We start from the raw sequence: 14327 nt of genomic DNA, 5'->3' as shown, positions 1-14327 counted from the left end.
CCAGACTGCGAACACAGCTCTGCCAACAAGATCCCTAGTAGGGAGGGGTTCTGGGGGCGGCGGAGACCAGGTCTTGTCCTGGCGGCCCTGCTCAGGGAGATGTGAGTGCTGTTGAACCAGAGGTGGGGACCGTGCCTCTGACAGCCACGGGGCTCCCACCCTGCGAGCAGCCGCTCAGTCCTGGGACAGCCGCGTCCCATGTCTGACTCCCAGCGGAAGCCTGATACCAGACCCAGGCTGCAGCAGCTCCTCTGAACCATGTGACTGCACATTCCGGGTGTGTCCAGTTTTCTCCAAAGCTCCCTGGTGACCCTTCCCTTCTCAAGACTCTGTGTCCTACTGCCCAAGTATTGCAAGAGGTTGGCTCTCCTCATCAGCTTTGGCTTATGTGTTTATTTTAAAATCCATACTTCAAAGTAGGGAGCCCAAGGACAGCCCCAGCTCTGGCCCTCCTTGGACCGCGAGGTTAAGGCGCGCTGCTGGAACCCTGGGTTGGTGGCCTCTGGACGCTGCCTGCCCCCCAGCTGAGGGAAGGAAAACCTAGCCTCCATCCAGGGACCTTGGAGGGACATGGAGGAGAGAGGGCGGGTTCAGTTTCTTGTATTACTCTCAGACCCATGCCCTCACTTTGGTCCCCGCTGCCTTTGCCTCCTGCCCCCGCGCCCCGCCTCGGCCAAGACCGAGCACGCTGCCCTGGGCCACCTCACTGAGCTGCTCTGATCGTTCCCCAGAGCCGGTGCGGTGGCCTTCCCAGCAGCTGCCCAAGAAGTTTCACTGGGATGTGGAAAGAAAGGAGAAGACATCTTATTTGTATTCATTTGCGCCTCACCCTTGACAAGTTTTGTATACGTCTGTGGTGCAGACTGTGTCTGCGCAGGAGCGTCGTACATAATTCTTCAGTGGATGCACAGATCTGTTCCGTGAGGGCGCACTTCGGCTCTTTCACCGCAGAGGGGATATAACCAGAAACGTTCGGGGAGGATTGTCCAGAGGCTGGGACCGAACCACTTAGCCAGCCGTTCACTCCCTTATCCTTCTGGCTTCCTCATCTCCTAGTTGTCCCGCCACCCCGCCCCTCCTGCTGCCTCCCCCGTGACATCACTGCCCTGCTGTCACTCAGCTTCCAGTGGCTGGAACATGCCCTGTGTTTTCACAGTCTGCCACCCTGGCCCTGGCCGGGTCTTCTGAGGACCCATCCTCCTCTGGGCCCCTGCGCATTCAGATGCCCCAGCTCCCCTGCGAAGCTTCCCCGGACCCTTACAACGCCCCAAGTGCCCCGCAGCTGCCTCGAATCACCCGAGTCACTCCAGTGTGGTCACTGAGGAACTTGCCAGTGCATTGGTCTGGACTATACGCCACCTCTTGACGGCCAGGCCCACGTCTTAGTCTGTCTACATCCAGAATAGGCTGAGGTCGACTGGCCCTGCACTGGGGCGACACCCGGGCCCAGTGAGGTTAATCGGTTTTCACAAGGTCAGGCCTGCTGATCCCAGTAATCAGCTCGAGGCTCCTAATCCAGTACCAGCAGGGACCTCAGGACCCGCAGCAGTGGCGCAAGGAGAGCTGGCCGGGGTCATCTGGGCCTTCTTCTGCAGCCCCCGTCTGGGAGGGGATGGGGCGGCCGAGCCATGTGTACCACCCTCTTCCTGCTCGGCTCCTTGGCTCTGCTCTGGCGCCGACGGTTTGCCAACCGCGTCCACCCGTGAGGAACTGGCTGGGCCACGGGCTGGGGCGGGGGAGAAACTGCTTGGCTGAGCGGAAGGTGGGCAGGGGCTGCCTGGACCTCCAGGGAGGCTAGAAGGATTTGCAAGGACCCCCTGAGAGGCTCCCCATCGGGGTAGGGGACTTGGAGCTCTTCAAAGACATGGACTGCCACGTCCAGTCCCACAGCCTGATGGGGTGAGGCCCTTGCAGAGAAGCAGGGGAGGGGGTCGGGTCTGGTCCCCATCTCCTCCTGCCTGTTCTTGCCCCCCACAGAGAGCCCAGCGAGGTCCCCGGGGCAGTTACGGGCAGCACCTTGGAAACAGACTCTGGCAGGTAAGGCAGAAGGGAGTCTGGGTGAAAGAGGGAGGGTGGTGCCGAGGAGGCTGCCGCTGTCCCCTGTCCCCTGTCCCGGTCCACGCCTGTCGGGGGTGTACATGGGTGTGTGCGCTTGCCTGCACTGTCTGACGGCCCCTTGCCCCCCTGTCTGCTTGGTGGGCAGACTCAGTGTCTGTGCCCTCCAGTTGGGAGTGGGAGCTCCCAGTCTCTCCTCTGGACCGAATCTGCTCTGCTCAGCCGGTCCGAGAGTGGTTCCCTGGGTTCCTTCTGTAGGAGGAGCAGAGGGATTGGAGAGAGGGGTGAGGCAGAAGCAGCTCTGCTGGCTCTGCCTGCCTTCCCTTCCCCTCCCTCGCCTGCTGCCCCCGCCCAGCTTCAGCGGCTCCACTGCCTGAACCTGCAGCAGGATTCGCTGTCCAGTCCCCAATAGAAGGCGCAGGAGGAGCATGACATCATCAGCACTGAGTGTCATTGGCTGGGCAGCCCCTGCGGGCAGGCCACTGTCTCCAGAGGCCAGAAAGTTAACTCTTCCCTAGGCAGAAGCCATGTGGCCCTTACAAGGGGTGAAGTTTGGGGAACTTATGGATTTTTCCTTCCCTGGGTAACCAGTGCCCTGGGATGATCGGGGCTCCTGTGTCCAACAAAACACAGAAAAATCAACAAATGTTCACCCAGACGTGCTGTTTGAAATGCTCTTGTGTGCCTATGGGCGCTCCTCATGCGGGAGGCCTAACTGAAGGGTGACATTCTCTCCTGCAGAAGCATCTACTGGGCCCTGGCATTGCTGCTCTCTGTTCTAGTGAGGCACGATGCCCATGGGCCCCAGGGCCCCTGAAAGAAGGCTGTCTCCCCACAGGGCTCACCCGGCCAAGACAGTCAGCAGACATGCACATCTGTGCACCCTCAAGTGTCTTTCAGGCTGTGGGGACCGGCGAGCCGAGAGGACTCAGGTCTTCACGTTTCAGTCCCGTCCACCGGTTCCAGTGGGTCTTCACGTTTCAGCCCCGTCCCCTAGTTCCAATGTCAGAAGTCCCCCTGTGAAGTCCTAGGCATGTGTGGGCAACAGAGGCGTGTCTATGACACTTCCCCCGGACACCTCGGCCCTGCCTGATTAGCACAACTGCTGGAACGGGCTGCCGTGGACAAGATGGCCATCCCTGGGCTCCCCCACGCAGGAGGCCTCAGAGGCTGACTGGGCCTCGACGCTGAGTCTGGGTCTGGAGCTGCGCAGAGCTGCCGTGCCAGCTCCTCTCTCACTCCCTGAGAGATGGGGCAGGTTATGGAATCTTTTCGTTGTTATGTAAACCGGGATGAAGAACGGTGGTGGTCGTGAGGCTTCTGCGAGGCTGAAACGAGAGAGCTGTTGGGCACCACCTAGTCGCTGCTGGTCACTGCTGGCTGGTGCCTTGTCCAGGGCCCTGCCCCTCCCCCGAGGCTTCCTGGCTCTGTAGCAGGACAAGGATCTCTTTCTCATGCATTGGGGAGGAAACTGAGAGACAGGGACACCTGACTACTTGCTCAAGGGCATCCATCCAGTTTGTGGCTGATGTGGGACTGACAGGCTCTCACCCTGGGCGTCTGTCTCCTCTGTGGGATGGGCTGGCTCTCCTGTCCAGGGAGGAAAGGCCAACCCTGAAACCCTGGGGCCAGGTGGCCTCATGTGACCTACCCAGAAGGGAGCAGGTGCCTGTGAAGTCTTTGGGACCCAGAATACTGGAAAAACTGGCCTCACATGCAACCCCTCCTGCTGACGGGGGCTGCCGTGGAGGGCTGGCCCCGGGGGGTGGAAGGAAAGGGTGAACTTTCTGCTCTCCGATTCCACAGTCGTCCACTCCAACTGGTCTCTGGGGTGCTCCTGGCCCGCAATAGTGGGGTGGGACAAACCCCAGACCCACCTCACACAACTCTAGTTCGTCCACCCTCCCTCCGCTGGAGCCCAGGGAGAGACCAGGCACAGCGTTTCTTTGGAGCCGGCTGATGACCCGGCCCACGCGTGAACGCGGCTCCACGGTGCGGGCAGCAAGGGCTCCGCTGTCGGCCGTAACACTTACTCATCCTGGTGGACAGGTCGGACGCCGTGAGACTTTGATGTCATCTGAAAATTGTGGCTGAGGAGCAAGGAGACAGCAGAACTTGCTTGGGAGTTTATTTCAGAGGACAGTCCCTCTGTTCAGCGCCCTGATCCCCATGCTTCTCTCTGTTTAGGAGGAAAGCACCTCTGAAGGAAGCCATGGCCTCTTCAAGCAGAGCTCAGCCCCAGGAACTGGGGTCAGCTGGCTGAGGCAGGTAGGCCAGGGCCCCAGAGGGCAGAGGGCAGAGGGCAGAGGGCAGAGGGCCAGGCGGGGACAGGGCAGGAGGAGGGTGCACGCTTGGAGCATGGGAGCAGAGCAGCCGTGGAGCTGTGTGGTCACCGATGGGGCCAGAGGGCAGGAGGGCAGACTCGCTCAAACAGCTCTGGCCTTGAACCTGTGTGTTCGCTGCTGGGGGTGGGGGTGGCGAGCGTGAGTTTTCAGAGCACCCCACATTTTCTAGGCTCGGGGATGAGAGCAGAGCTAGCGGACGTCTCAGGGAGCGGGTGCTCTGGAACGTCCACTGGGCAACACAAGCCCCCTCCTTGGCATGGCGGAAAGTGCCCATCTGGCTTGGTTTCCCGGGTCAGCTCGGTCCTGGTTTGCCCGGCCCCCAGGAGGGTGCTGCGGGGGGGAGCGGCGGCGGCAGCAGCAGCAGCAGCAGCAGCGGGGGATGGAGGCAGCATGGGGAAGCAGCCGCCAGGAGGCAGGTTCCTCCCTCTCAGCCCCCGACCCACCAGCCCTCACTTCTCCCCAGGCCTGGGCCGTGGAGCTCCTGAGGCCGGCCCGCGGGGGTGGGCAGCGGGGGCGGGCAGACGTGCTCACTGCTCTGGAACGGTCTCCCTCGGAGTTCCTGGGGCACCTCTGAGACAGGCCCACAGAGGGGGACTCAGCGGGGTGCCCTGGTTAACTCTGCAGCCCAGGCCAGGGCAGGAATGAGGGGAGACTCAGGCTTACTAAGCACGGGCTTCCTACTCATGCTCTAACTTAGTCCTCATGGTAACCCCCAGAGACTGGTCACACTGTCAGCCAGTTTGGAAACGAGGGAGCGCAGAGAGAGGCTAAGTGATTTGCCCAGAGACAGCTAGCTAGTGGATGGGGGACCCAAGGCTCACACAGGGGCCTCCCTGCGAGCCCCTGGAAGCCTGCAGCCCCTCAGTGCGGGAAGGGGTCTCCCGGCCCGGCGCCCCTCTGGCAGTTCAGGAGCCACGCAGACTTCAGCTGTGGTCCAGGGCTGTGTGGCGTCCGCTGGCTCTCGTGACACTCCCTTCCTACGGCATTTGCCTCTCCCTGGTCCCCAGGGCTCACCCGGTCACTGGCTGCTCTGCTGAAATGATCAATAAGACACGCAGTTGGGTCTGGGACTTGTGTGCCTGCAGCTAGATGGGAGCCTGCCCAGCTGTCCTCCGAGTAGTTTCTGAGCATCTGTGCTTGCGTGTGCGTGTGTGTGTGTGTGTGTTCCGAAGGGGCAGTAGAATGTGGGAAGGGAAGGGCCCGGCACTTGTTTGCGTCCGCCTGCTGGCTGCTCAGTAGCTGCGGAGGCCTCCTTTGCCCCCGGCTGCTCTGCCATTTCTCCCTCTGCAGCCCTCCCGGTCCTGCGCAGAGATAAAAGCAGATTTCCGCTTCTGCTCCCTGAGATCCAGGCACAGACCCGCAGGCAGCTGCTCCCGACTGTCTCTTGCAGCCATTCATCTTCAAGTCCCCCTCCTCCACGTGCGTGCGAGCATCTCAGCTCCCTTCCCAGCCCCCACTGCCCACCCAGCTGCCAGGGCTCTGCCTGGCTGGCCCCTGCCTCTGACTTTCAGGAAGCAGGAGACAGATGAGGTCTCTAGGCAGCAGCCCCTCGCATCTGAAGGGGAGGAAGGGAAAGGGGAGAGACTGAGGGGACCCCACTGGAGCCGTGGGGGAGGGGCTGCTCATCCTGCTGGGAGCCTGGCAGTTAGTGGGAGCCTCCAAAGTAGGGCAGGTGGAGGCAGGGGAGGAGCCACACCCGGGGAAGGCGCCCTGTGCTGGGACCAGAACCTCACTGCCCTCTTGACGGGGCCCTGACTCCCAGCCACCTGTCTGGGCTCCTGTCTGCCTGTCTTTCTCCTGGGAAGCATCGGCCTTCCTGGTGGCCGGCTGTCAGGCCCAGGGCCAGAGGGCACCGTTCCCAGACTGTCTGTGCTCCCTGATCCTATCTTCGCACTCAGTCTTTATCTGCCAGGTCCCTGTCACTTCGGCCTCGCCTCTGCTCCCTGCCATTTCCGAGTTGCCTGTCTCCTTCCACTGCTCCGAGGAGCTGTCAGGCCAAGGTCGGCCAGCAGTGCTGGCGCTGGCTCGCAGCCCAGACGTGCATCCACAAAGGGACACCCCTTTGCAGCACTGTTCTCAGAACCTGCTCAGGAGATGGTGGCTCCTCCGGGGACCCTGCAGGGAGGGAAGGAGAGGCAGGGACCTGGCGACGGGGGATGTGCCTGCCCAGGCCTGGAGGCTGTGCGCCCTGACGGCTGGGGGCCGCGTGGGCTGGGGCACAGGCTGCTGTGGTGAGAGCAGACTGTTTATGCCTTTCCCCCACACCCAGCCCACGCTCGCCTCTCGTTCCAGGCCCCTCAGCCCCGGCCCGTCTGCACAATCTGCGCAGCGAGTGGCCTCCCTCGGCCTAGAACTGCTCTGCCGAAGGCTGCGCAGGCCCCAGCGCCCCTTCCTCAGCCCGCTGCCTCCTGTCCCAGGGGTTGGTGTGAAGCCCATGGCGGGGGCTGAGTCCTGCTCTCCTCCCAGTTCCTTGGAAAGAGCCACTGCTTGGAAATGGGAGCAGGGCCGTCCAAGGGCTTGGGAGACTGACCTTAACAGGAGGGCGGGAGGGAGGAAGGCTGGGGAGACGGGGGTGGGGGGCGGAGAGCGGGGTCACCCCGGCCCATCTCATAGTGTCACTGTATGGGTTAATTAGGTCGTGGGCGGCAAGTGCACGGCACGCTAAGCGTGCAACACAGGGGGGGGCCCGTGTGGTGGCCTATGCACTGTCAGTCCCTGAACCATCAGCGATTTCGGAAGGACTCGCCGGCTCCGAACAGCTGGTCCCTGGCCCTCCCCCTCCCCCGCTGCCTGGTCTCCGCACACACAACAGCTGGGCGAGGGGAAACCCTGAAGCAAACTAGGGGACAGCAGAGGGCACGTGTACTGGGGGGGGCACCTCGCAGGACCCAGCACCCAGTGCGAGAGAGCACCATGTTGCCTCTGCGAGCCCAGAACCCCCTCCCGAGCTCCAGGGGGCGTCTTGGCCTGGATGCCTCCCCAGCAACTGGCTCTGCCTCCGGGGATGAGTCTGAGCTCCCACGGAAGGCAGGAGGCGCTGTCTGAATGCTCCTCTCCCCACGGGGGAGCCTGCCTGCTGGGGAGAAGGCTGCTCTGAGCTGCAGGGCGGCCCAGGGCAGCAGCCCGACCAGCAGGGGCTCCTGCTGGCTCCTTAGCGGCAGCCGGGACGCAGGGCTGCTCTCAGTCTCTCCTGGGACCGCACGTGACCAGAAAGCTGACGAGGTGGCGGGGCGCGTGGGGGACAAGGGAAGCAGCTGTAGCAGCTGCTGCTGTCCTGCGTCACCCTAGGGTGCAGATGCCATCTTGGGGAGTACCTGCCCCTCCCAGACGTGTGAAAGTGGGTCGGGTGGCCCTGGAGGAAGGTACATAGCACAGGCCCTGGTCCAAGGTGGGATGGGCAGGTGTCCGACCCGAGGCAGGTCCGAGGGCGTGAGGGCAGGCATCCCACTGGTCCCGCAGGCTCCCGGGGTCCCTGGGCAGGGCCCTCACTGATAGGAAGAAGCCCAAGACCTTGAGCTAGAGGAAAGAAATGCTTCTTCGGGAGCCTCGGAAGGAGAACCGCCAAGTGGTTTACATTAATATAATGATGATGATGATTACTAATATTAGTAATAATGGCTAACATGTCTCAAATACTCATTAGGTGCTAGGCCCTGGGCCAGGGCTTCATTTATAGGCACTGGCTTGTTGATGAGGCAGGAACCACTGTCCCCCTCACGCACCCAATGAGGAAAGTGAAGTTCACAGGATTTGCGCAAGGTCACTCGCAGCCAGTAGTGAAGCCGGGACCTGCACCTGGGCAACGTGACGCCAAAGCTTGTAAAGCTGTTGGGACACAAAGGACCCAAGTCTAGGGTTGGGGGGGACCGTCTGCCAGGGCCCAGGAATGGCAGCCACGGCCGCACCCTGGGCGACACCTGTGCAGGTGGGCCAGGCAGGGTTTGCCTGGGCTATTCTCATGCCTCCCTCTCCAGGAACTCATCATTCGGGGGTGTGAGGGGCCGTCCTTGCCGGCCGGCGAGGGGAGGGAGGGAGCTGCCTCTTCAGGGTCTGTCGCCCCCTCTGGGAGGAAGCCGTGGCCAGGAGGGGTCTCACAGCCTCACCACCCGGAAAGGTTTTGTTTTTGCAGGAGGAGAAGCGGGGCCTGGGGATCAAGCAGGCAGCTTCAGGGGGACCCACTGACTTCAGCTGGAAACAAGTCTTTGGCCCAGTGACTAGAGACCCTCTCTGCGGGAGACACATGCCCGCTAGCGGGGACTGACACTAGAAGGCGGCTGAGAAATTGTTAACAGATATACCGAGGGACCGTGAGAGGAGCCTGGGTAGGAATGGTCAGTCCCGTCTCTATGTGGACACACACACACATACACGCACGCACATGCCTAATACCATATGTAGGAGCCAGCTGACCTAAGCACGAAAAAATGACTTAATTTATTCCACTGGCCATTTGGTTCACAAGCCTGTATTAGGAGCCTACAGAGTACGTTGTAGGGCGTGTGCTGGCGGTACTGGGGTGACGCAGCAAGGGAAGGGACAGCGCCTGCCCTCCAGTTAGCACAGCAGAAAGACGCCCACGAGGAAGCCCAGTTCTGCCCGCTCAGCAGTGGCCTGGCCACGTGACCACTCCGTCTCTGGCCTTCAATTTCCCTGTTTAATAAGTCTGTGTTGAACCCAGGTGGGCTGGTGCTGAGGCTGTACGGGACTAATGACCATCTTCAGGAAGAGAACTGTCTTGTAAAATGAAGGGGACGGGCCTCTGGGAGGCCCCCAGATTCTCCCAATCAAAAGCGACGGCAGCGGACTGTGTCTGGAGGGGCGAGCCTGGCCCGCTGGACAGACATCTGGAGCGGCCGTGCGCCAGCTCCTGTGGATACAAAGTGGATTAGGACTTCCTTCCACAAACCACCAGAGTCCTGGGCGCAACAGAAGAAACAGACACTTGACAACAGGCAGCGCCCAGGACGGTGACCCCCTGAGCGCCTGGTGTCTGCCTCACACAGTTCCTGCCTGGGTGGGGCCTGGGCACGGCGGGGACCCAAGCAGGCTGCAGGTCTCGCCAAGGCGAGGAGACAGATCAGAGCTCAGACAGGACAGCGCGGTGTTCCTAAGGACACACACACAGGTCAATGGGATCCAAAAACAGATGTCACGGAGGGGACTCGATGGAGAAAGGCAAGTCCTCTCAACAGACCACGGAAAGCCATCACCAGAAAAGGAAAACGGGTCAACTGGACTTTATCAAAGTTCTGGGAAAGACTGGGAGAAAATATTTGTTGAGCAAGTATCTGAGGAAGGATCTGCATCCAAAATATATATAGAACTTTTACAGCTTAGTATCAAAAAGATAGCCCTTCAAAGGGGGAGGGTTTTAATAGTTCACAGAAAAGTACACAGGTGGCCAGCAAACACACAGCAAGCTGCTTGACATGGTAAGTCACCAGGGAAATGCAAATCAAAATCGCAAGATGCTCCCACACACCCCACCAGAATGGTTGAAATTAAAGACGGACCACAACAGGTGTTGAGGGCTGGTGTGGCTCAGTGGACTGAGTGCTGGCCTGAGAACCAAGGGGTTGATGGTTCGATTCCCGGTCAGGGCACAGGCCTGGGCTGCGGGCTGGGTCCCTGGTTGGGGGGGCGTGTGGGAGGCGGCCACACATGGATGTTTCTCTCCCTCTCATTCTTCCTCTTTTCCCCTCTCTCTAAAAATAAATAATTTTTTTAAAAAGGTGTTACTGAGGGTGTGAGGCACCCGTAACCCTCTAATACGTTGCTAAGGAATGAAAACTCATGTTCACAAAAAGATCTGTACAAAAATGTTCAGAGCAGCTGTATTAATAATAGCTCTAAAGTAGAAACAACCCAAATATGCATCAACATGTGAATGGATAAACACACGGTGGTGTGTTCGTATAATGGAATCATAGTCAGAAATAAAAAGGAAATGAACGACTGATGTAAGCCATAACGTGGATAATTGAGAAAAGCCAGACATGAAAGGGTACCCACGGTATGAATCCATTTATATGAAACTCTGGTGTAGGCCGGACTAATCTCTAGTGACAGAGAGCAGATCAGCGGCCCCTCGGGGCCAGGGCTGGAGACGGAGACGGGCCGTAAGGGGGACGAAGGTGCCGCCTGGGGTCACGCCACCTCCTGAACTGCGACTGGGGTTGTGGTGACGTGGGTGTATACGCTTACTGGACCCCTGAACTGTACATTTTAAACGGATGCACTTTACTGTGTAAACTATGCCTCAGTCAAGCTGACTCAAACAGTTAAAAAGAAGCAACAGGAGAATGACAGTCTGGCCCTTACCTTGCTCACGGCCTGGTGGAAAAGCCAGGCACGGAAACAATCATCAAAAAGGAGGGAGCCGCCAAAGATGTCCACACAACACGAGTTCTGTTCATCGTGTGCGTCCCTTGTGCGAGACCCGTGCTGGGTGCTTCGCACGCACACCCCTAACGAGTCCTGAGAGGTGCTGGAGGTCGCCCTCCTGAGGTCACAGACGGGACAGTGAGGCTTCGAGAGGGACAGCGTTTGCCCAAGTTTACTCAGCCAGAATCTCCAGGGCTGGGCTGACTCTCGGCCGGCCTGGCTGCAGAGCAGGTGCTGGGCCGACCTGCCACCGCACACTGAGGAAGGAGCCCGGGGACTGTCACAGCGGCTCAGGTAAGACGCGGCAGAGGAGGTGTGCAGGTATGACTTGGGATTTGCTAAGCAGAGAAGAGGACGAGAGGCAGGAAACTTCAAGGTCAAGGGAACTGAGCACATGGGCCAAGGCCGTGCAGTAGCCATGAAAAGGCAGTCCAGGAAACAGCAGAAGTCAATAGATTGTCACGTAAGTCTTCACATCTACTTATTTTTTTAAAAATCCATTAGCAAAACACATTCCACGGTCACAGTGCATTTTTTCAGGAAACCCAGCTTAGTGGTTAAGACCACAGGTTTTGAGGCTGGATGTCTGAGTTCGGCCCTCCTTGCTTCGACTTAGTAATTACTTGCCCCTGTTCACTTTTGCTTCCTTGGATGCAACCTGGGGGGCGGGGGGGAATAACAGGACAGTTGTGAGAGTCAGATGAAAGTCATCAAGTTTATACGCTGAACGTGTATAGCTTCTTGTCAACCAGACGGCCATAAAGAGGTTTCAGAAAAAGGCGCTTTGAGGGTGTGTGGCTGGGAGCAAACACTTAATATACATGTGCTGCTAAAATGTGAAAATATGTGTCTGAACTGAAACAAAACGCCAGAAGGCAGGGGGCTTCGGGGCTGGTTATTCCAGCGGTTCCAAAGCATCATCGAGGACTCAGGTTCTCCCTTCCCACTCTGCCGCCCTAGGCCTGCGGCTCCAGCTTTGAAGCCTCACGACACAGAAGGGCTGCCGTGGTCTCGGCACCACGTCGTTACCGTGTCCCAGAGCCAGAGGAGGGGGTGTTGCTGCTGCTGTTGTTATTTTTCAAAGAAAACTTCCCCAAAGTTGGCAGACCCGCATCTCAGGCACCGGGAACAGCCTACCCTTTGGGTCTGTGCAGGCTAACCGAGGTTCACCCCTTCCGGCTGGGGAGGAGTTGGCTTCCCCCGAAGCACTCCGTCTATTCAGTTTGTGAGGGGCAGGAAGAGCAGCTGAGGGGCTGTCACCTAACAGTGCCTGACGCACAGATGTCACTGGTGCAACTGACCCAATGGAAGCAGCCAACTGTTCTCATTAGTAAAATTAAAGATTCCTTTCCAGGTTAAGAAACTAAGACTCTGCTGTCTGTTCCCGTGGGTCTTGGGTGCCGCGTCTTAAACCCTGTGGGTGAAGGGAGCTCGTGAGCTGAGCCCGAGCACACAGGTCAGCGGACTAGAATTCTCCTTTGCATTCAGAGCTGGGTCCCTGAACAGCATGGAGGACTCTGGCCGTGTAATCTACCCCTGTCACTTATCACTAAACGTTGCAGCTCCGTCCACGTCACCATTGATTTATACTAAGTTCAGTGATAGTGATGTCATCATTCCACCAGATGTAAAACCGAGTGTCCCAGACCTCACCAGCAACGGAGTGCAGAGGAAGTCGCAGCCACCTTAACATGCGGCGTCCACAGCTCTGAGCCCTTGCGTGCTCATTCAGGAACTCTGACGCATTCTTTGAGCCCCCCCCCCCCCCCCCCCAGTTATTTCTGGATTATCTACGCCGTGGACCTGACAGGGGCTCAGGCACGAGGCCTCTCATTGCATTTCTCTCCGGCCTCTCGGCCACTGCCCAGCAGCCTGGGACAGCCCCACCGGCCGTGAGCCTGCTGCTCTCCCACTAAGTGCCCTGTCACGTGTGAGAGCTCCCTGGTGGCCCTCCTCTGGCCGGGAAGAGTGGCCCTCACTGCACACTGGCAACCAATCTGGGCCTAGAGACAGCCCTACGAGAGCCCAGAGCCGCACAGGCGCTGACTATCAGCTCATCCTCACCCTTCCCGCCAGAAAGGGGCTCAGGACAGAAGCAGGTGCCCCTCATCCCCTTTTCAACCCTGTGTCTGATTTCCTCCCTAACCACAGTTGCAAACATACAAAGACCTTCTTGCCCCTGCCCTTTGCCACTTTCCCCAAACCGAAACCCCTCATATAGAAGATCAATTTACCATATATACACATGGTGCCGTACAACTTCGTGGTAAAAGCACCGACTTTGCAGGCTGAGCTCACACCCCGACTCCAGTCCCCCATCTGTAAGGCGGGGGTGGCGACAGTGCATTTCCCAGTGCCCTCCGGAGGATTAAGCGAATATACAAAGTACCCAAGCAGTGAATGGCGCCCAGTAAGCGCTACGCAATCAGCTGATTATTGTTTTGCCTGCGCCGGCTCCTTGCCTACGCCTGTAGTTCCCCACTTAGAATTTTCCTCCTTAAGTCTGAAACGAAAGGCGCTTCGTTCGCAGGGAGAGGACCCATTCTTTCTCTCCGTGTGATACAAAAATAACGCCTTCAAGGGTAAGACAGAGAAACTGGATGACCAACTTCACGAGCCAGAAGTTATTGCTGAGTGAGTTAATGATTATTTGTGGAGCGCGTGCTGTGAGCAGAGGCAGCGGAATATCAAGTAGGCACTGTGAGGAAATGAAAAAGAAAATGAACAATAATTGAAAGAGACTTCTCCCGCCGTGAAGTGCTCGCAATCAAATTAAGGGAGTCAAACGTGAACAAATGCGGGACCCTGAAAATCAGCACCTGCTGCGGACCGCTGCGGCCAGCCCCATCCAGGCTACATATCCCCGACAGCCTTGCTCGGGCTGCGTGGGGGGAGGGGGACGCAGAAAAGGCTTTGCAGTCTCGCCGATTTTAACTAAGTTCCAGACAGGTGTACACGCTGGCCCGGCTCTGTGGCTGCCCGAAAAAGCGCCTTCAGAAGTCCCAGTGGGTGTTCCGTTATTCTGTGTTCTTCGTCATGTAACTGTGCTTCCTTCTCAGTATTAAAGCCACACGCGCTCTCGGGCGCCCTCTGCCGCCCGGGCCGCACCCCTCGCGCCCCAACCCGGGAAGCAGCTGAGCGGGACGGCCAACAAGCCTCTGGGAATCTCCCTCCCCTTCATTAAAGCAACTAGCCACCCCAGATGATCCCTCCCCACACCACAGGAAATAAACAGCCACTGAGAAGAAATCCAGCCGCGTCTCCGTTTCTTCGCGGATCCCCTTCGGGAGGCCCTCTCGGACTTTCTCCGCTCCCTGCCCCGCCCCCCAGTCTCGGCCAGCGACAATCTGTGCACTCGGTAGCTAAAGCGCCCGTCCATCTTCATTCTCTAACGGCCGCGGCTCTTCACAGACCAGGCCTCTCAGCCCCGACCCGCTGTTGCCCCTGGTGGTGGCCGCCACCTTACCCCGGTTCCAGAATCGCGCCGAAAACCCTGCGACCCCCGGCGACAGTTACTTAGACTACATTTCCCATCAGCCTTTT

The 14327-nt window shown here is 58.9% G+C and overlaps 1 protein-coding gene and 1 long non-coding RNA gene across 2 annotated transcripts; one reads left to right on the top strand and one right to left on the bottom strand.

The window, feature by feature from the left end:
- The first annotated feature begins 1628 nt into the window (after window positions 1-1628).
- Window positions 1629-2872, top strand: PRCD (photoreceptor disc component). Its single transcript, XM_090257585.1, has 3 exons — window positions 1629-1702; window positions 1978-2037; window positions 2797-2872. The coding sequence occupies exons 1-3, from the start codon at window positions 1629-1631 to the stop codon at window positions 2870-2872; spliced, it is 210 nt and encodes a 69-aa protein (XP_090113711.1).
- Window positions 2873-8905: 6033 nt separating this feature from the next.
- Window positions 8906-14300, bottom strand: LOC149998948 (uncharacterized). Its single transcript, XR_016513967.1, has 3 exons — window positions 14251-14300; window positions 10722-11442; window positions 8906-9267 (listed from the first exon to the last, which is right to left on the bottom strand). It is a non-coding gene; the product is annotated as an uncharacterized LOC149998948 (long non-coding RNA).
- Window positions 14301-14327: the final 27 nt, after the last annotated feature.

This window comes from Furipterus horrens, unplaced genomic scaffold, assembly GCF_987537825.1.
Source record: "Furipterus horrens unplaced genomic scaffold, mFurHor1.1.pri manual_scaffold_11, whole genome shotgun sequence".
NCBI lineage: Eukaryota > Metazoa > Chordata > Mammalia > Chiroptera > Furipteridae > Furipterus > Furipterus horrens.
The sequence above is the reverse complement of the archived record's forward strand: the minus strand, read 5'-3'. Positions and strand labels throughout refer to the sequence as shown.

Coding starts and splice junctions, on each gene's coding strand:
- PRCD (XM_090257585.1), top strand. CDS start 1,629: ATGTGTACCACCCTCTTCCTGCTCGGCTCCTTGGCTCTGCTCTGGCGC. Junction 1,703..1,977: donor TTTGCCAACCGCGTCCACCC/GTGAGGAACTGG, acceptor TGCCCCCCACAG/AGAGCCCAGCGAGGTCCCCG. Junction 2,038..2,796: donor TTGGAAACAGACTCTGGCAG/GTAAGGCAGAAG, acceptor TCTCTCCTGCAG/AAGCATCTACTGGGCCCTGG.